The sequence below is a fragment of the Podarcis liolepis genome, assembly GCF_965112155.1.
Source record: "Podarcis liolepis genome assembly, chromosome: 18".
Lineage (NCBI taxonomy): Eukaryota > Metazoa > Chordata > Lepidosauria > Squamata > Lacertidae > Podarcis > Podarcis liolepis.
The window spans coordinates 8,233,194-8,253,648 of NC_139572.1; the positions used below are offsets into that span (position 1 = coordinate 8,233,194).

The 20,455-nt window shown below is 48.9% G+C and overlaps 1 protein-coding gene across 12 annotated transcripts in view; it reads left to right on the plus strand.

The window, feature by feature from the left end:
• PTPRS (protein tyrosine phosphatase receptor type S) overlaps positions 1-20,455 on the plus strand; it is a 177,220-nt gene that overhangs the window by 95,056 nt on the left and 61,709 nt on the right. For 8 of the 12 annotated variants that reach the window (XM_083483581.1, XM_083483588.1, XM_083483586.1 and 5 more), the window contains exons 10-11: positions 13,256-13,561; positions 19,133-19,326. The exons of the other annotated variants lie outside the window; for them this stretch is intronic. In XM_083483581.1, coding sequence (XP_083339707.1) covers positions 13,256-13,561; positions 19,133-19,326 — 500 coding nt within the window. The remainder of the gene's footprint in view (positions 1-13,255; positions 13,562-19,132; positions 19,327-20,455) is intronic. 12 annotated transcript variants of the gene reach the window in all.

A 20,455-nucleotide genomic window follows, 5' to 3' on the forward strand; every position in this document is an offset into this window, starting at 1 on the left:
AGCATAATGGTCACAAATCCAATATAGTCAGTATTGGCACTGTCCATAAGAAATCCAGTTGCACCAGACTTAACTTACGATAACTTATAATAAGTCTAAATCTTAACACTCTATACCAGGCATAGCCAAACTTGGCCCTCCAGCTGTTTTGGGACTACAACTCCCATCATCCCTAGCTAACAGGCCCAGTGGTCAGGGATGATGGGAATTGTAGTCCCAAAGCAGCTGGAGGGCCAAGTTTGGCCATGCCTGCTCTATACGGAACACCACACCAGAAGGAAGAGAGATAGAAAGAGAAAGTGAAACCTTCTGGCCTTACTTTTATAGCCAGCATGACCTTGACAGAAAGAGATAACAGGACCAGTTTAAGCCAGCGGCACTCAGCTTCTCGGAAGGAATAACCCAAACATCAGGAACCTTCTGCCTGTTTCTTTCACACATAGAAGCTTCCAGAACCCTCTTGAATTAAGTAGAATAGGAAAGATCTCTACACATCAGCTCAATACTTCCTGCGCTACGAAATGCAAGCTGACAATTATATCATACAAAGCAAGCAAGCAAGCAATAAATAATAAGAGACAGAACGAGTGATGCACCAGTACAGATCCAAACATCCATATTTACTCAGGTGGCATGGATGGTGAATGCTGAGCATCAAAGTCCAAAGCGTAGAAAATAGAAGTCCCACCAGAGGACATAAAAATGTCCTGGATGCTCCACGCCCCTGGATTCATGCAGTTTATGTTTGATTTTCTTCCCCCCGCAATAGCCAAAGTCAACACAGTCCTGTGCAGATTTTTCAAGGTTTACCACTGCTGGACAATCAAACTCCTGGCTGCAGTGAACACCCACGTCAAAAGTCCTTCAGAGCAATAAGTTTTCATGTCGTCCATCCACGTACTCAGTAATGACACTAATTGTAATGACAATAATTTGATTATTTCAGAAATTTCTTTGAGTACTTGGGGCCAGAATAATGAAACCAGAGGGCGTTCCCACCAAAGATAATAGAATGCCCCTCAAGAGTTCACTACCATTCCAGCAATCATGTGTCGATTGCGATGTGATCAGAGATACCTACACAGTTGTGTGATGCCATCTATGCAGAACAGGGCCTTTTCTGCGGTGGCTCCCCTTTTGTGGAATGCTGTCCCCAGGGAGGCTCACTGGGCACCTTCACAACATATCTTTAGGCGCCAACCAAAAGCAGGCCCTTGACTAATTAAACCATCAATGACCTTATATGGGTTGTTGCTTCATTTGTCATCATGCTGTTTTTTGTGTTTTTATACAGTAAAACACTCTGCAGTCTGAGGATGAAAGATGAAAGATAAATTTAATAAGTCGATAAATAACTTTGAGGGAGCGTTCCCTCACATATGATGAAACAGGTTTATAGGATTTAGCTGGACTTGTCTCCAGCGAAGGTATAGTTTATTCTCCGCATTTTATGTGAGCCAATTTGTCCCCTGGCAGTTATACCTGAGCTAGGGATGCAGGTAGCACTGTGGTCTAAACCACTGAGCCTCTTGAGCTTGCCGATCAGAAGGTCGGCGGTTTGAATCCCTACAATGGGGTGAGCTCCCGTTGCTCGGTCCCAGCTCCTGCCAACCTAGCAGTTCAAAAGCACGCCAGTGCAAGTAGATAAATAGGTACCACTGCAGCAGGAAGGTAAACTATGTTTCCATGCGCTCTGGTTTTCATCACGGCGTTCTGTTGCGCCAGAAGCAGTTTAGTGCTTCTGGCCACATGACCCAGAAAGCTGTCTGTGGACAAACGCCGGCTCCCTCCACCTGAAAGTGAGATGAGCGCCGCAACCCCATAGTCGCCTTTGACTGGACCTAACTGTCCAGGGGTCCTTTACCTTTTGCATTTACCTGAGCTGCTTATATCCAGATATAATTTTAACCTGAAGATTCCACCTCCATTCTCCTGCTCTCTGCTGTTCCCAACAAACCTATAGAAGCTGCTCCGCATCAAAAGCACCCAGATGCTAGGAAAAATTGGAGAAAGGTGTTTGCAGAAAGCCAAGAGAAACTCTTTTAAAGCTGAGCAGATGTCCCTTTTGGATTTTCTGAGAATTAGGAAGCTCTGGATTTTAGCAGGGAGAAGGTTTGGGGCGACAGCTCTTTCCGGTGAATGTTGTACGAATGGGGGTGGGATTGATGGGTGCACAAAGGGTACCCTAATTCACGTTAAGCTGAGGTGCAGGTGTGCCCTGAGTAATGGCGTAAAAGCTCTTCAGCCAAAACAGTGCTCAGATGATAACAGATAGTGGTTGTTGCCTCTCCCCAGAAACCGTGGAGTTTGCTGGCGAACAACAGGAAAGAAAGATCATTTCTGCGTTGGTTTTCCTCCCTTTCTTTTGTGTATAAAACCTATGTCTTAGAAATACAACAAGGCTATAGTAAAAGGTGTGCTTTGTGGAAGAATGGTGTTTGGGTCCAGTAGATGGTAGTTAATTGAAAATCTAGGGGGGAATCTAGTTAAGTTACATTTTTAGCAAAACTGAAAATACGCAGTAGTTAATAATGGATGGATGGATGGATAGATAGGATAGAGAAAAAGAGATGAGGTTGGTTGGTTAGATGGATGGATGGATGGATGGATGGATGGATGGATGGATGGATGGATTATAGAGAGACAGATGATACATATGATAGAGGGAGAGAGAAATGGGGCTAGATAGATAGATAGATAGATAGATAGATAGATAGATAGATAGATAGATTAGATAGATGATAGATAGAGATAGATGATAGATAGATAGATAGATAGATAGATAGATAGATAGATAGATAGATAGATAGATAGATAGATGATAGATAGATTTAGAAGATGTCTTGCTTGGAGTTATCTGATCCATGGTAAAACCTTGCAAAATCCCTCCCCCCCTCCACACACCATTTATATTTTTGCATCCTCCACAGTTATATATCTGCCCCACAGCGAGGACAACAGCCATCCAAATAATCTCACCCAAAGTTTTTCAGAGGCCTCGCGCACTCGTGGCAGTGGTGATGGTGGTTCTGTTGCCTTCCTGTTAAATGTTTGGTTCTCATATCTGTCCCGTGTGAAAGAAAGGACGCTGGAAAAGAGGTCCTCCTTGGTGGTTTTCAAATGTGTCGATTGTCGGAGATGACCCGAAAATGGGTCTTTGTCCTGTAGTGCTATTGTTTGTTGGTTTGGTTTGGTTTTGTTAGGTTTTGAAAACTGAAACAAGCATCAGTAGAAGAAGCAGTGTGGGACCGCGGTTAACCTTTCGACTCAGTGCTTGCCTCCTTAAAAGACCCCTCCCCATCACAACTTAGGAGAAATCCTTTGGGAGCTCAGGAACCAGGGAAGAAGTTGGCGATGGTTCTGGGCTCGCTTCAAGCTTCCTTGCATGTACCCCTTGGAGAGACCCTCTCACCACATTCTGGTTATTTTGTGTGTGAAAAGCACCTAGGTTTTCGTGATGGGGTGCAGGGATATCACCATCTCTCTCTCTCTCTTTCCCTTTCTCTCTCTCTCTCTCTCTCTCTCTCTTTCCTTCCTTCCTTTCTCTCATTAATTAGTTCAGAGAGGATTTGCTTCCTGGCTTGAAGACCTGGTTTTGGGTTGGGGGGTGGGGATAAGAAGAGGAGCGGGGCTTTGTAACGTGGTCGTGGTCTTGTAACGTGGTGAAACCAATTCTTTTTGTTTCCTGGCTGGCTGTTGGAGGAACGAGTTCAATTCTTCCCTGATCCCGGTGGCATCCTTCGGCGCTCAGACCTCCCAGCTTGGGACAGGCTTTTGTGTCTCTCCTTTTCCCACCCCCATGCAGCCGTCCCCCCCCCTCCGAACTCCATACAGCTCCCTCCCCGCAGTCTTAACATCATGGCGAGACCCTTTCCTCCTTTTCTTCCTTCTCTAGCTGGCATGTCTGTTCAAACGCATGGGGAACCAGAGCCTTGTAGATTTTATTTCTCCTTCCTTTCTCTTTTCTGGGCGTATCCGCAGGGGCTGCCCTCCATAGTGCTTAGATCCTCCCTCCCTGCAAAAGTTTACGTCCTACATCGAAGGCACTGCGATACCTCTTCAAACAAGCATGGCTTCTTCCCCCAAAGAATCCTGGGAGTTGTAGTTTTCTAAGGGTGCCGAGAGTTGTCAAGAGACCCCCTATTCTCCTCACAGAGCTGCAATTCCCAGAATGGTTTAAAAGCAGGGAACTATGGGAACAGCAGCTTCACAAGGAGAAGAGGAGGCCCCCTAACCACTCTCAGGACCCTTAACAAACTAAAGTGGTACCTCCGGTTGTGGACAGGATCCGTTCCAGAGGTCCGGTCGGAACCCGAGGTTTCTGCAACCTGAGGACCGCTTCTGCGCATGCGCGGTCTACTGCCTCTGCGCATGCGCGCGCGGCGAAACCCGGTAAAATACTTCCCGGTTTGCCGCGCACGCATTCTGAAGTTTACGTAACCTGTACAGTTCTCCCGGGATTATTTGGGGGAATCCATGGCTGTTTAAATTGGGATTACTAAAATGGAATTAGACTGCTTTAAATGTGCACTGTGAATGCAGCCTAAGTTAAATTAAGAGTGTCATAGAATCACAGAATTGCAGAGTTGGGAGGGACCCCCAAGAGTCATCTAGCCCAACCCCCTGCAAGGCAGGAAACTTTTGCCCAATGTGGCACTCGAACCCACAACCCTGAGATTAAGCATCTCGTGCTCTACTGACTGAGCTATCCGTCGACTTGTTTTTTTTAAGACAGTGTTGCTATTAATGAACTTATGGTATGAATATCATACCTTAGGTCCATTGATGGACCTATGAATATCAATGGGATCTGCTCTGAGCATTGCTAACATTGGATTCAATGTCTACTCTTGAGAATTAGTATCATTAACTGCAACTCTTTGTTTTTTCCTTCCTTGGTGTGCAGAGAGTGAGCTCTGAAAATATGGACACTGTGGTATTCCATCATTCAGGCTAACCCAGGCGAAAGCAAATTCATTCGCTGCTACTGATTGCTTTTCAGCCTATTGGCCAGTGCCAGTGTCGTCACCCGACGCTCACAGCAAGGTGCATTGCATTTTCCTTGTGGTTCCTTTTTAGTAAGGTTCGCCAAGGTTAGTCTTCCCCAACGTGGTGCCCTCCAGATGTTTTGGACTCGGTTTCCCATCAGCCCTACCCAGTGTGGCTGGGGATGATGGGAACTAGTGCCAGACCACATACCACCTGCCCTGATTGAAGAAGCTCCTAGGTTCAGGGGCTTGGGCAGGTGCTAGCAATGCCAGCCCTGACGCTAGAGTAGGGGGGAAATACCAAACCTGTCTTCCCACCATATGTATAAAGTGCATGGCTTCCCCCAAAGAATTCAGGGGGTTAGACTGGATGACCCCAGGGGGCCCCCATCCAATTCTACAATTCTGTGAAATGTCCTTGCATGCAGCCCCTGTCTTCCTCCATAGTTCCGCCACTCTGCCCCACTGGCAGAACAGCAATAACTGAATTTGTTCCTAATTCATCCCCAGCTCCCCACTACCCTATTAGAAAGCATTGTTCAGAATAGCTGTTTGCACAACCCGCAAAGGGAGGTAACAAAATTGAAACCAGGAGCAGCTATTTAGGCACATTTATTTGGAATCCAGTTGAAACGATTCTGTTCAGTTAATTCAGCAAAAGTAGAACTGTAGAGGGGGGAGGGACCCTGCGGTCATCTAGTCCAACCCCCTGCAATGCAGGAATCTCAACTGAAGCATCCATGGAAGGTGGCCATCCAACCTCTGCTTAAAAACCTCCGAGGAAGGAGAGGCCACCACCTCCTGGGAGAGACCGTTCCACGGTCGAACAGCTCTTACCTTCAGAAGGTTCTTCCTAATGTTTAGTTGAATTCTCCTTTCCTGTAACTTGAAGCCATTGGAGAAAACTATAGCTTGCTCCATCTTCCATATGACAGCCCTTTGAAGATGCGGGTGGCGCTGTGGTCTAAACCACTGAGCCTCTTGGGCTTGCCGATCAGAAAGTCGGCGGTTCGAATCCCCGCGACGGGGTGAGCTCCCGTTGCTCGGTCCCAGCTCCTGCCAACCTAGCAGTTCGAAAGCACGTCAAAGTGCAAGTAGATAAATAGGTACCACTCCGGCGGGAAGGTAAACAGCGTTTCCGTGCGCTGCTCTGGTTTGCCAGAAGCGACTTAGTCCTGCTGGCCACATGACCCGGAAAAACTGCCTGCGGACAAACACCGGCTCCCTCGGCCTGTAAAGCGAGATGAGCACCCCAGAGTCGTCTGCGACTGGACTTAACTGTCAGGGGTCCCTTTACCCTTTACCTTTGTTGTCTCCAAATATCTTGATCCAGGGATGCCAGCTTTTCAAAGTCTGGTATTCTCCGGTGCCTTACTGCTGCCCCCTTGCCAATCCGCACCCCACTGGATAATCCCACCCCCCACTTTGGAAACCACTGTACCAAACGCCCGGCCTGTGCTGGATTTCCAAGAAAACCTTCCCGGAGTTGTGGTTTGATACTAAAGCCTCTGGCCGTACGAGAAGCCAGGATAAAGCTTCAATACGGATACACCTTTTTCTTATTTTCTCTCTCTCTCTCTCTCTCTCTCTGATTTCATGCTTCTCTTTTCTTTCCCTCGCCCCCTGCCTGCGCTTCTCCTCCGTCTCAGCTTTTCACACGCAAGCGTGCATGGTTTGGGCAATATTTCCTTTCCCTACCCCCACCCAACCATCCTCCCCCCGCATGCCAGCACATCCCGCTGCACCATTTTCTGTGCTACTCCGCCAGGGTGGCGTTCCCGAGCATCAAAAACCCGTTTTTTTTGTTTAAAAAAAAATCCATTAAACTAAAGGTAAAGTATTATTTTTTGATCTTGCGAAAGAATTCTGCCTTTAACTCTTCAAGTACCAGAGACAATAGACTGTAGAACACCTGGAGGAAAATCTAGTGGAACGAAAAGAAAATTGGCTGGGAGGGACCTAAAAAATATTTTTTCAAAAAGGAAACCAAATCAGTGATTATTGTAGGATAAGTTGCCATTTCTAACCCAACAGTAAAAGTGACAGATTTGGGCTTTGCTCTTGCTGGGCGATTGGTTCCCTTAGAAATAATAATAATAACAACAACAATTTCTTTTCAGTATTTTTGGGAAGCGCTAACCCATTCAGAGGACTTTCACGGGCGCGCAAAGTGCACGGGACAGATTTGTAGGGAAACACTGAGGGCGGGATGAAGAGAGAGCCCCCGCCCCGCCCCTCCAGAGCTTTTGACTCTGTTGAAAACACATTTAAGGGGAGAAAAGGTTGTCTTTGTGATTTAGGACTCTTAAAAGAGTTGCAAGCTTGCACCCCCCCCTTTCTGCGCATAGAATAAACCAGTGACATCGAACAGATGTATGCAAAGTCTATGGTACCTAAAGGGTTAAAAACAAACAAACAACAACAAGTAAAGCCACTTTGCATTTGGTACATGGCAACTCAGTGAAGGGGCCCGATTCTTGAGGCCTGGACAATCATCTTTTAAGGCCGCGTGAAAGCAGCCGCAGAAGGTGAGTAATGGCTGGTCTCAAGCGGATTCACAAATACAGCCCAACCTGTGACCTTTCCCGCATGCTCGGCACCCCTCTCTTTCTCGGCCACGCTCCACGCAGCTCTGGGCTCACTCCCCTACTCCTGGCGGCCTTCGGGAAACCCCACGGGGGGGTGGGGGGAGGAAGGAGGCGCAGGACAAGTGAGTTGGAGGTGGGCGAAGGCTTTTTTTCGGAGCTCTCTCCAAAGTTCTGACCTCGCTCCAATCGCTGCAAAACCTCCTGCGTCCTCTGTCTCTCATGCAACGCACACATGCAGACAGACACCCCTGGATTTGCACAGGTTGGGCTGGATTGTGATGGAAAGGCCATGAAACCCCTCCGAGGGGTCCTCCTGCGCAGACGATGCGGTCCAGACAAGTAGGAGCTGTGGTTCTTCTGCCTCCCCTGCTTTGCTCGGACAGGAAGAAGTCCCCTGTCTCCTCGCCTGTTTCCCTGCCCCTCTAAGGAAGGACGGGCGTTCACACATGCACACGCACGCCGTGTCTTCCTCTCGGACCTCTTAGAGGGGTGAGTGATCAGGGCCATCCTCTGGAATAGCAGTACAGCCAAAGAAACTCTGCACTCTGCTTTTATTTTTATAAAACATTATTTTGGACCGGGCCTGGACTTTACTCTTTTTTGGTACTGGCTGGGGGGTTTTTTTGGCTCAGAATGCAAACAGGAAAAAAAGGGGGGAAGAAGTTGGGTAGGTGAGGCCAGATCTGACTCTGCAGTGGGTTTCTGGAAAGTTTTAGCTGAAGAACCGTCCCATGGTTACAGGCAGTTGAAAGAGCCAGAGTCGGCACGCGAGGGCAGCCGCTTTTAGGCATTGAGAAGAAGTCTTCTCCCTGATCAGAGCAAAAGGCGGGTGAGTTGGGCGCTGCGGGTGAGCTCCCAGGTTCGCTGGAGAAAAGGCACAGGGAAAACACGAAGGATGAGTTATTCTGCATATTCCGAAGCTAAGCAATTTACCGTATTTTTCGCTCTATAGGACGCACCTTTTCCCCTCCAAAAATTAAGGGGAAATGTGTGTGCGTCCTGTGGAGCGAATGCAGGCTGAGCGGCTAAGCCCAAAGCCAAAACAGGGAGAGGGAGCGCTGCGCAGCGCTCCGTCTCGCGGTTCTAGCTTGGGGTTAGCTGCGCAAAGCCTCAGCAGGGCAGCGGGGTGCCTTCACCCCGCTACTCTGCGGAGGCTTCTAAGGCCTCGCTCTGGGGGCTTCAGGCAGCTATCCGCAACCGTTCGGAGCGCAGCAGGAGTTCCCGCTGCACTCTGAAGGCTTGGGGATAGCCGCTTGAAGCCTGGAGAGCGAGAGGGGTCGGTGCACACCGATCCCTCTCGCTCTCCAGGCTTCACTTTGCTGGAGAGGCGCTGCACAGTTTTCCCTCTCTGTGCAGCACCCCTTCAGCGAAGCGGGAGGAGAAATGGAAGGGGGAGATTTTTTTTTCCCCTGTTCTCCCCGTCCTATGGTCCGGTGCATCCTATAGAGCGAAAAATACGGTAGGTGCTTCGGTTTAAAGACAACAGGACGCCAGTTCTGCCCTGCAGAAAGGAAAACACAACTCGGAGTCGCTCCAGAATAATGCGTTGGAGCTCTCCAAACCATTTGCCCGCGCCCCTGCCACAGAAAATAGTCGACCTAGCCGAAAGGTGACACGCAGAGATCTGCATTTATCGCTGCAGTGCAAAACCAAGAGGCCGAGGAGGAAACGGAAACTGTTCTGAAGAGGACGCATAAAGCCCTGAGTTCGAATCCCGACATCTCTTGGTCAGGACGGGAGAGTCTCCTGCCATGCGACGGCACCGTCCCCCTGCTGACGAGGGCTGTCTTTGAGAAAGGCCCAGATGGTGGGGGCATCAAGTGAGTTAGCGTCTCGTTCTTTTGAGGAGGCAGAGCATTGGAGGAATGCCTTAGAAACCCACCAGGAGTGAGGTCTGGCCTCCGCCGCACCATGCGACCCTAGCACTCTCGTAAGAAAGTCTTATAAAGTTAGCCGATGCGCGGAAGGTAGGTAAAACAGACTACGAGGACTCTGGAAGTACTTGATTTATACTTTTTTTGTATAACTAGAGAGATTATTATTATTATTATTTTATTTTGTTACAATCATTATTTCCCTTCTTTTGAATTTGTCCCCCCCTTTAATGCAGCGACTTGCTTTCGTTACTAATTTTCCGTTGCTGCCCCAAGCTTGCCGTTTGCTTTTTAGTACCGTCTCCCATCCCCTACGCCACCCCCTGCTTTCTTTTGAATGTCTGCTGTGTTGGAAGAACATTAATCCAGGGGTTGCTGATGGGCTGTTTAGCAAGTTGCTTGGACTTGATTACTCACAAAGCGGTGCTCTAGTAAAAAGGCTCTAAGGCCTGGGTGTGCCCACTATGCTGTGAAGGTCTGTGGAAGCTTGCGAGGGTGGGGGGAAGAAGAGAGATGAGGCCCCAAAATGCACCTCCCCAAACCTCACAGTTACAAGAGGAACCCCGTGGCCTCTATCTAAAGTTGGTTGATAAAAGACAGCTAGCCTAGGCTGCTTGTGACCTTAATAGCGTACAGCGGACACTCGGGTTACGAACGTGATCTGTGCGGGATGCATGCGCGACCGCCGAAACCCAGAAATAACCCGTTCCGGTACTTCCGGGTTTCAGCAGTCCGCAACCCAAAAAAACGCAACCTGAAGCGTCTGTAACCTGAGGTATGACTGTACTTAGTTACAGGTGCACCCACCCCTTGGCTAATTTAAGAAACCTCCATTTGGATTGCAACCCCGATTTGCAAAGTAGGAAAACTTTGCCCCTCTCCCTCCGCCCCGCCGTGGTCCCGATCTGGAGCTCTGCAGGTTTGCAGTACCAAAAAAATGTCTCATCCGAATTAATGGAAGCGTTGTTTTATTTATTTTTGTATTGGGGTGGGGAAATCAACCCTACACTCAAGGGGAAGAATGGGGCAGTTAAGATCACAAGCTGTAGCAGTGCCAGAATTTGGGGGGTGGAGAAGATGAAAATATCGTCTCCGAATTCCGAGCTCAACTCTCTCTGTATCTCGAAAGCAGCTTTGTAACAAAGCGCAGTGGATGAGTGTGTAGCACAGCCAACTTTCCGTTTAGTTTTGCCTGACCTCAGTATTCATTGAAGCCCTGGTTCCAGCTGTTATTTCAGCAACCCAACCGCTGTATTCCCACCTGAGCTGGGAGATTTGGGGCATAAATTTAGAAGGAGAGCAAAATCAGAAGGATGGATCCAGAAATTCATCACAAGTGATAACTGATTGACACTGTGTGTGTGTACTCATTTTCAGAGTAGACCTCTCCAACGTAAGTCAGAGGTGACCCATTGAAATTAATGGATGCAATTTACTTAGGCCTGTTCATTTTGGTGGGTCTGCTCGCGAGTAGAGCTTAGTTGGCTATAACCCTTCTGTTGCTCCAGGAAGACCCTCCTAATTGGGGGAAAGAAAGAAGAAAATGCAAAATTGCCATGCAAAATTAGGACCGTAACCCCAGCGTGAAGAGAGCTGTCTTTCAGAAAGACTCCCTCCTTCTTCCAGCAAATCTTTACGCCGTGAGCATTGCAGCTCTTTGGCAACTGGGGGACTTTAACTTCGTTTGCATATCAGACCTGGAAGGAATTGCTTGCTCGGTTGCAGCGAGCCCTCCAAACCCCCTTTGAGCAGGTGTTCAGCAAGAGGAAGGGGGGCTGAGGACCGGCGTAGGTCAGCGACAGAGCATCTGTTTTGCATGCACAAGGTCCCGGGGTCAGGCATCTGGCATCTGTTGGCAGGGCTGAGAATGTCCAATTCCTGGAACTTCGGGACAGCTCCTGCAGTGCTAGCCACCACTTTAGAGAGCCCAATGGGACAATGAACTGACTTACTTTAAGGCAGTTTCCTGTAAATGCCAGCTCCACTCAGAACCATGAGAACTAGAACAAGGGTCAGCAAGGTTTATCTTGCCTGGGCCGGATCGGTCCCTCAGTGATCCCTCTGTGGGCCGGATCCTGTGATTTTCAACATCTGTGCAGACGCAGTTTTCAGCGCTGCGGAAGCGACTCCCCTGCACCGGTTTAGTGCAGCACAGCTCGGTTTGGGGGCGGCTCGTGGGCCGCTTCTGGCCCACGGGCCTTAGGTTGCAGACCCCTGGACTAGAACCTTACACTTACAGGAGGACCGCAGTTCCGTGGTAGAGCGCAGTCTTTGCATGCTGAAGTTCCCAGGTACAGCGCCCATCATCTCCAGTTAGGACTGGGAACGCTGCCTGCCTGAAATCGGGCAGAGCTTCTGCCAGTCAGTGTAGTCCGTCCTGCGCCAGATGTTGCAGAGACGCAAAGCAGCTTGCTATGCTTCTGTGCAGCAGCACCCAGTTGGAGGGACCCCCTTTGCAGTTCTTCCCTGGGGGGGGGAATTGGCAGCCGGGAAGCGGGGAAGAAAAAGTTGCCCTCCTTGCTGCGGCCTCCAAATAGTCTTTTGCAGATAAAGGCCAGGTCTTCCCCCCAAAGCAGCAGAGCTACTCGGGAGTAAGCAGCACCGCCTGCTGAAATGTGTAGCAGCAGACTGGACTGCTTAATAGTCAAGTGGATCTTGATGGCCTTCCTTGGTCAAAGGATCTGTCTGAGGAAGGATCTGTCTGCCCATTTTGTGCAGCAGAAACGACCCGTTTCCTTGCTTCACTTTTCTGCTGGCCTCCGGCACCTGCGGAAGTTTCTCTTCCCCGTGTGAAGAACTGGGGGACGTGTCCAATCCTTTGGACCAGGGAGAACCGAGAGAAATTTCCCCTTGCTGCTTTTGTGGAAGCACTGCAGAGAATCGCAGCAGGATCCACCACCTACGTAGGTTTTTCCTTTTAAAAATGGGCACGATCTCTTCCTATCTCCCCATCTCCCAAATCCACGTAGATGAGCAATTCTGACTGTTGAGCTTGGCCACATTCACACCGTAAAGCTCTGTGCTGCCGCTTTAAACAGGGCTTTCCCCTCAAAGAATCCTGGGATCTGTAATTGGTTCAGGGTGCTGCGAGTTCCTAGGCAAACTCCTGACCTCCAGATTTTTGGGACTACAATTCCCATCATCCCTGACCACTGGTCCTGTTAGCTAGGGATGATGGGAATTGCAGTCCCAAACATCTGGAGGGCCAGAGTCTGCCTACGGCTGTCCTAAGAACTCACAGCACCCTGAACCAATTGCAGATCCCAGGAATCTTTGGGTAATCGAAGTGGCGTCGCAGCACTAGAAGCACACAGTGCAAATTTGGCCCTAGATAGATTCTGTTCCGAAGGAACAGGCTGGAGTTAAATCTGTAGTGGCCTTGCAAGCAGTTGAGAAGAGACCTTTGCCTATCTGTGCAAGTCACTTATTTTGCTTTGTACGATTCGCATTGCAAGACCCTCCCTGGCTTTGTTTCTGTTGCAATTTTGGCTTTGTTCGTTTTGGTTTGTTTTTATTTATTTATTTAAAGGGAGCAGAAGCCCGTTTCTTTTCTTTTTTTTAATTTCTCCCCCCTTTTAAATTTTGTCCTCCTAAGCCAAATTTTCGTACGTTTCGTTTTAGATTTTTTTGTTATCATTTTTCCTGTTTTTCTTTTCCCCCCTTCCCCATCTTTTGTTGTTTTCCCGACCCGACCCCCCCTCCCGCTGTCCCCAATACCTCTCCCCTTCCTTCTTCCCCCGACGCCCCCACCCCGCCCCGAACTTCCCCTACTGCTCCCTTCCTCCCTCCTCCCACCCAACAACAGAACCGTCCGCCCCCCCTCGAGACGTAAAATGTGTCAGCACCAGATCCACGGCCATTCTGGTAAGTTGGCGGCCCCCTCCAGCCGAGAGCCAAAATGGCGTCTTGAACGGATATAGCGTTCGCTACCGAGCCCTGGACTCAGAGGACACGGAGCCGAGAGAGGTGACCAACATTCACGCAAGCACCAATCAGATCCTCCTGGAATCGCTGGAGAAGTGGACCGAATACCGGATCACTGTGGTGGCGCACACGATGGTGGGACCCGGGCCAGAAAGCTCACCGGTCATCGTCCGCACCGACGAAGACGGTAATTGGTTCCTCTGCTTCTCTGTTGAGCCTCCTGGAGAGTTAGGCCAGAGATATTGGGTGGGGCAAGGAGGGAGGGCAGGGCGTCTTACCCATAGGCGCAAAGGGTGCAGGGCACCCGGGCGCCAGGCCAAGAGTCCGGGGCCCGGAATAGATAGATAGATAAACTTTATTTGCATTAGCCAACGGCCATAGCAACATAAAACAAGCAATGTATACAGTGGTGCCTCGCAAGACGAGAAGAACCCGTTCTGTGATTCTCTTCGTCTAGCGGTTTTTTCGTCTTGCGAAGCAAGCCCATTGACGGATTAGCGGATTAGCGCTATTAGCGGCTTTTAGCGGCTTATCTGCTGATCGGATCAGCTGATAAGCGGCTTAGCGGCTTAGAAAAAGGGGTGGGAAAGGGGGAAAAACCAGCAGGAACTCACAAGACATTGTCGTCTTGCGAAGCAAGCCCATAGGAAATTCGTTTTGCGAAGCACCTCCAAAACGGAAAACTCTTTCGTCTAGCGAGTTTTCCGTCTTGCGAGGCATTCGTCTTGCGGGGCACCACTGTATACAATTTAAAAGACAACATTGGGTAAGAAGGGCATTCAAATGACCAAGATTATCGTTCAGATAGTGGCCCTTAATCTCATTGCACCCTCGATAAACCTAGCAACCTTTGCTGTTGTCTGATCATTTTGATCTGATAATTATTATTATTATTATTATTATTATTATTATTATTATTATTATTATTATTATTATTTATACCCCGCCCTCCCCAGCCAAGGCCGGGCTCAGGGCTGCTAACAACCAATAATAAAAACGAGTTGAATGAATACAACTTAAAAACAAGATTAAAATACAACATTAACACAGTTAAAATGCACAAAGAAAGAACAACGTGGCCACTGATGGGTGGCCTGGGATGGCAAGTAAGAGTGGGGTGATGATCTCATTCCTCAGATCTTTATAAAGGGGACAGGACAGGAGAACACGAGCCACTGTTTCCAAATTGCCGTCAGTCGGAGTGCCGCAGCAGGCTCTGCGCCGCAAGTTCAGGGGCAACTGAGTCAGCGAGACGCTGAGGTGGCCGCGCTCCTGTGCGCCTGGGACTGGGCAACCTGGAGGGGGGTCCGCCAGGCAGATCTTTGCACCTGCGGCGCTGCATTTGCTTAAGACAGCCCTGGGCAGGGTGTCCCAAACAGAGCTATAAGGAGCCTTTTAAGGCAGGGTTTCCAAAACCTATGCACTCTCCATCGCTCTTCCTGGTAACTTCCAGGCTGGGCTACCGCAATCCGCTCTACAGGGGGCCGCCCTTGAAGGCGAGCCGGAAACGTCAGTCGGAAAAGCAGCTTCCCAGAGTGGCTGGGGCAACCCTGTTGGGTTGCAAATTCATATGCGTAGTTCGCTTTTTAAAACATGCCGGTTTATTTCCAAGCCCAGTTTGAGGTGTTCGTGTTGGTCTTTAAAGGCCTCAACGACTTGGGCCGCAAATAATAATAATAATAATAATAATAATAATAATAATAATAATTTATTTATACCCTGCCCACCTGGCTGGGTTTCCCCAGCCACTCTGGGCGGCTTCCAACAGAACACTAAAATAAAATAAAATAAAATAAAATAAAATAAAATAAAATAAAATAAAATAAAATAAAATAAAATAAAATAAAATAAAATAAAATAAAATAAAATAAAATAAAATAAAATAAAATAAAATATCTGAAAGGCCGCCACGTAGCCTCTCAGGTGCTGAGATCAACAGTGGGGAGGGGGCTCATGGTTGTTCCTTAGAGTGGCAGCCCAGGGGGACGGGGCCTTCTCCGTGGCAGCCCCTAAGCTAGCCGTGGAACTCGCTGCATTCAGAGGTGCACCTGGCACCTTCATTGTAGAGCATGCAGAGAATGCTGAAGACGTGCTTACTGGCTTTTGGGCCCCAACTTACTCTCTTCTCATTGTAATTCACTTTAAGCTGCTTTGTAATGTTGTGTTTTAACGTTGTAACCTGCCCTGGGACCTTAAGGTGAAGGGCAGGCAATAGACAAACAGTTGGTGAGACCACGGTGGTGATAACAGCTAAGGCTGCAGGTCCGATCCCCTTACGGGACAGGTGCATATGTCACACTTGCTCCCCTGTAAAAATAAAAATCTACTTTCCAGTGGTGTGTGATTGAGGGCTTAGCTCCATCCGAAGCACCTCCCCCCCTTTATTTCTGCACGAGATTAGCCCGGAGCAGGGACTCATGCAGAGACACAAGTCTCGTAGAATAATTCCACGATGTGCACGTGCATCTGGTCTCACCCTGGCAGGGGGACCTCCCTGCTCCCGAGTGGAAATGTATTGGAAAGAGGGGGTCCCGGAGCACTCGCCCAGAGGTGCAACAGGCAGCCTCTCCCTCCCTGCCTTTCTCCCACCGTGGGTTGGGCGTTCGATAAGCCCTTAATTAATTCCTAGTGGCACTTTCTTTGTTTTAGAGGGCCGTAAATATCCCACTCTCTGCCAAAGACGGAGCACCCGAAGCCATGTCTGTAATATAGTAAGATAAACCAATTACAGCGCAGGAACTTCTGGAACAATTTTAAAAAGAGAGAGAGAGACCTGTGTTAGGATTTAAGGACCATATCGCTGCTTTGTTTGAGATATTCTTTTATCTCCACATTGTGGCGTTTTAGTCCGTCAGCGCAGTGTCCGGGGGGGCGGGGGGCTGTCCCTCGGCAAAAATAATTCCCTTTGTTGACTGTGCCTGGCTGCAGGGGGTTGGACTAGATGGCCTTTGGGGTTCCCTTCCAAATCGACGATTCTGCGGTTCCGCAGAAAGGCAGGCAGAACCTGAAGCAGGGGACTGAGGGATTTGAGTGGATCTGGCTTCGTCGCCACGCGCCGCTCTTTGCAGCACAATTGGCTTTTGGCAAATGCTGAAGTTGTTCCGAAGTTTGGCAAATGCTGAAGTTTTGATTCCTGGGACGAGTGTTTTGAGGGAACACCCCTACCTGTGATTTCCGCGTTTTGGGGGGGTTGGTCTAAATGACCCTTGGCCCCCTCCCAGCTCTCCGGTTCTGCGGTTCTAGCAACCCTGCCCCACTCTCCATGTGGCTGCCGTCCGTTTTTAAACTGTTTTTAATTCTGAATTTTCAATTGTTGCAGCCCGCCCTGGGACATTCCACTTCTGGTGGGGGTAACAAATTTAATAAGAAGAAGAACAATGCTTTATAGCAACAGTTCTCAAACTTTTTCCCCTAGGCCACACTTCCAAAAAAATTTTTAAAAAAGGCTTGCGCCACACCAGATTTTTTTAATTCACAAGAAACACATTTAAAAATAAAAACCAACAATGCCTACTAGTGCTTGATTTTGAAAAGATAATCTATCCATAGTCTGAAAATAAATTTTAAAAATTGATGCTGTACTATATTATTTCCCCCAAATTGATTTTTGAATTTTATTGTTATTCATGCTTTTTATACTGTATTTTATGCTGCTTTTATAATGAAGTGTTTTAAATTTGTTGTTAGCCGCCCTGAGCCCGGTTTTTGAACCGGGAAGGGCGGAGTATAAATAAAAATTCATTATTATTATTATATTACACTGAAGTATTTAAATGTTTATTTGATTGTCCTTGAGTCTTCCTACATAACCTATCATAGAGTAGTAGAGTTGGAAGGGATCTCAAAGGACGTCTAGTCCAACCCCCTGCAATGCAGGAATCTCAACTAAATCATCCATGACAGAAGGTCATCCTGTCTCTACCTAAAAACTTCCAAGGAAGGAGAGTCTACCACCTTCCAAGGGAGTCCCTTCCGCTGTCAAACAGCTCTTGCTGTCAGAAAGCTCTTCATCATGTTTAGTCAGAATCTCCTTTCTTGTAACTTGAAGCTGTGGGTTCGAGTCCTACCCTCCTCCAGAGCAGGAGAAAAGGAAGCTTGCTCCCTCTTCCATATTGACAGCTGCCACACCTTGAACCCAGAACCGCTGCTTTGCAGAGTGGGATTAACTGACTCACCAAGGATTCTGGGTGGCCGAAATAGTATCCTAGCTTAAATTCTGCTTTTGTTTCTCAGCAACCATGGCAGCTCCAGGTTAGGCTGTGACCGGCCCTTGGAGAGCCAGCGTTAGTCATCATAGCACTGAGCTACATGAACAGGACGCGGGTGGCGCTGTGGGTTAAACCACAGAGCCTAGGACTTGCCGATCAGAAGGTTAGCGGTTCAAATCCCCGCGACAGGGTGAGCTCCCATTGCTCGTTCCCTGCTCCTGCCAACCTAGCAGTTCGAAAGCATGTCAAAGTGCAAGTAGATAAATAGGTACCACTCCAGCGGGAAAGTAAACAGCGTTTCCATGCACTGCTCTGGTTCGCCAGAAGTGGCTTCGTCATGCTGGCCACATGACCCGAAAGCTGTATGCCGGCTCCCTCGGCCAATAAAGCGAGATGAGCGCCGCAACCCCAGAGTCGGCCACGACTGGACCTAATGGTCAGGGGTCCCTTTACCTTTACATGAGCCAATGGCCACTCATTGTAGACCACTGTTTCTTAAACGTGGGTCCCCAGCTGCTTTTGGACTACAACTCCCATCACCCCTAGCTGCCAGGAGCTAGTCAGGAGCAGGTCACCTGGTGTCAGTGAACTCTATATTCAAGGAAACGAGGTTGGCCTGGAAGCCAGGCCTAGTGAGCAAAGCAACTCGTCCTGGCAAGACCCAGCCCCTATGAGGCGGTTGCTAGGACTGAAGGTCCCTGCCCGCCCGCAGTCTCTCCTTCGGGCACTGGCAGAGGAAGAGGGGTGCGGGGGCACGCAGCGCCCCCAGCAGCGCGATCCCGGTGGGGTGCAATCGCAGCTGCCCCCCGCCTGCTCTCCACCCCCCCGGTGCCGGAGCATGAAGCTCCACCACTGCCTTCAGGTCCTTCCCCAGCAATCTGAGACTTCTCCACCTCATTTATCCCTGCTCCACCCTTTTCGTGCCTCTTCTGGTTTTGGGAGACCAGTGGAGAGGGTAGCTGGTCACAGCAGGAAGGAGCCTGCCTCATGTCTGTCTCCTGGTCCCCCTACGCTGAGTCTGGACTGCTCTCTGCCACGGCCTCTTCCTGCTCACTAAAGCCTGTTGCTTCTCCAGCTGCCAACACCTCCTCCTCCTGCCAATCTTCCGGGCTCTGAGCCTTCGTCCCTTGGGGGTTCCCCAACTGGTGCCTCCCACCACTCCTTTGCACCCAGGCAGCCCGTGGCACTACGTAGCAGGACCAGGGGTCGGGGATAGTGGTAGTCCCAACAACTGCTGGAGGCCCAAGCTTTGAGAACCATGAGGACTACTGTCTTTAGATATAAGGGAAAGGTTGCGACTCACTCACAAGGCTCACTCCTACACCTTTGGGAACTGACACTCCTGAACCGCTGTGTTTGCGTGGAAAATAAAATTGGGCTGAATGGCAAAGAAGCCTATCTCAGGTCCTTTGAACCCTGGATGATTTGAGCTTCATGTGAATTTCCTGTGTTAAAGCTGAAACATGCACCTTCTCTCTCTCTCTCTCTCTCTCTCTCTCTCTCTCTCTCTCTCTCTGTTCCTCTGGCTCCTTCCTTTTCCTCTCTTCCAGTGCCCAGTGCCCCGCCACGCAAAGTGGAAGTGGAGGTTCTGAATTCGACCGCCATCCAAGTATCCTGGCGCTCGCCACTCCAGAACCGCCAACACGGGCAGATTCGCGGCTACCAAGTACACTACATCCGAATGGAGAACGGGGAAGCCAGCGGTCTACCCCAGATCAAAGACGTGATGCTGGCTGATGCGCAGGTAATGATCTGCGATAGTCTAACATCCATTCTCTGGGCACTCTGCTGACGTCTGGGTTAGGCTACTGCAAGGTGCTAAGTGTGGGGCTGCCCTTGAAGATGGTTCAGAGCCTGGGCGCATAACACCAAGTCCTGGCTGACCCCTGGACTGAATAAACCCCTGTGTTGCAAAGAGAACGTCAGCAATGTCTAGGCAACACGATGACCATGTACATACGCAATAGACAATCTGTTACAGAATTCCTTCAAACCATAACAAGTCCTTCATAAACCCATCTTATTTTGAATGAATGTATGTAAATGAAAATATCAACTGCTGTGGAACAGTGCTTGTGTAATAACGTAGCGACTATTTTCATTTACATACATTCATTCGAAATAAGGTGGGTTTATGAAGCAATTCTATATCCTCCCACCACGCTGACGAAGAATTCTAGGAAACAGTAGTCAATATCCGGAATCACTGTTCAGTGTTGGACATCGTATTTGCTGAATACACAAAGCTTCACAGCTTGACTTTCATCGTACAAAGTCGGGTACCTCGCTTCATTTAAGGATTTTCAGAGACTTTGAGACTAAAGATTTCATTTTGGACTTGTTATGGTTTTAAGGAATTCTATAAAAGATTGTCTATTGCGTATGTACATGGTCATCGTGTTACCTAGACATTGCTGCTGCACTGACTACCAATTAGTTTCCTTGTCCAATCCAGTGTTGGATTTGACCTACAAAGCCTTATTCAGCTCAGGACCCCAGTACCAGCACCGAGGGCCTTCTGGCGGTTCCCTCGCTGCGAGAAGCCAAGTTACAGGGAACCTGGCAGAGGGCCTTCTCGGTGGTGGCACCCGCCCCGTGGAACACTCTCCCACCAGATGTCTAAAAGAACAACAACTCCCAGACTTTTAGAAGACATCTGAAGGCAGCCCTGTTTAGGGAAGCTTTTAATGTTTGACGGTATTTTAATATTTTTTTGGAAGCCGCCCAGAGCACCTGGGGAAACCCAGCCAGATGGGCAGGGTATAAATAATAAATTATTATCATTATTATTATAGTATATCTCCAGGACCGCCTCTCTCCTTATGAACCAACCTGGACCCTGAAATTGTCCTCTGAGGCTCTTATCTTTGCGT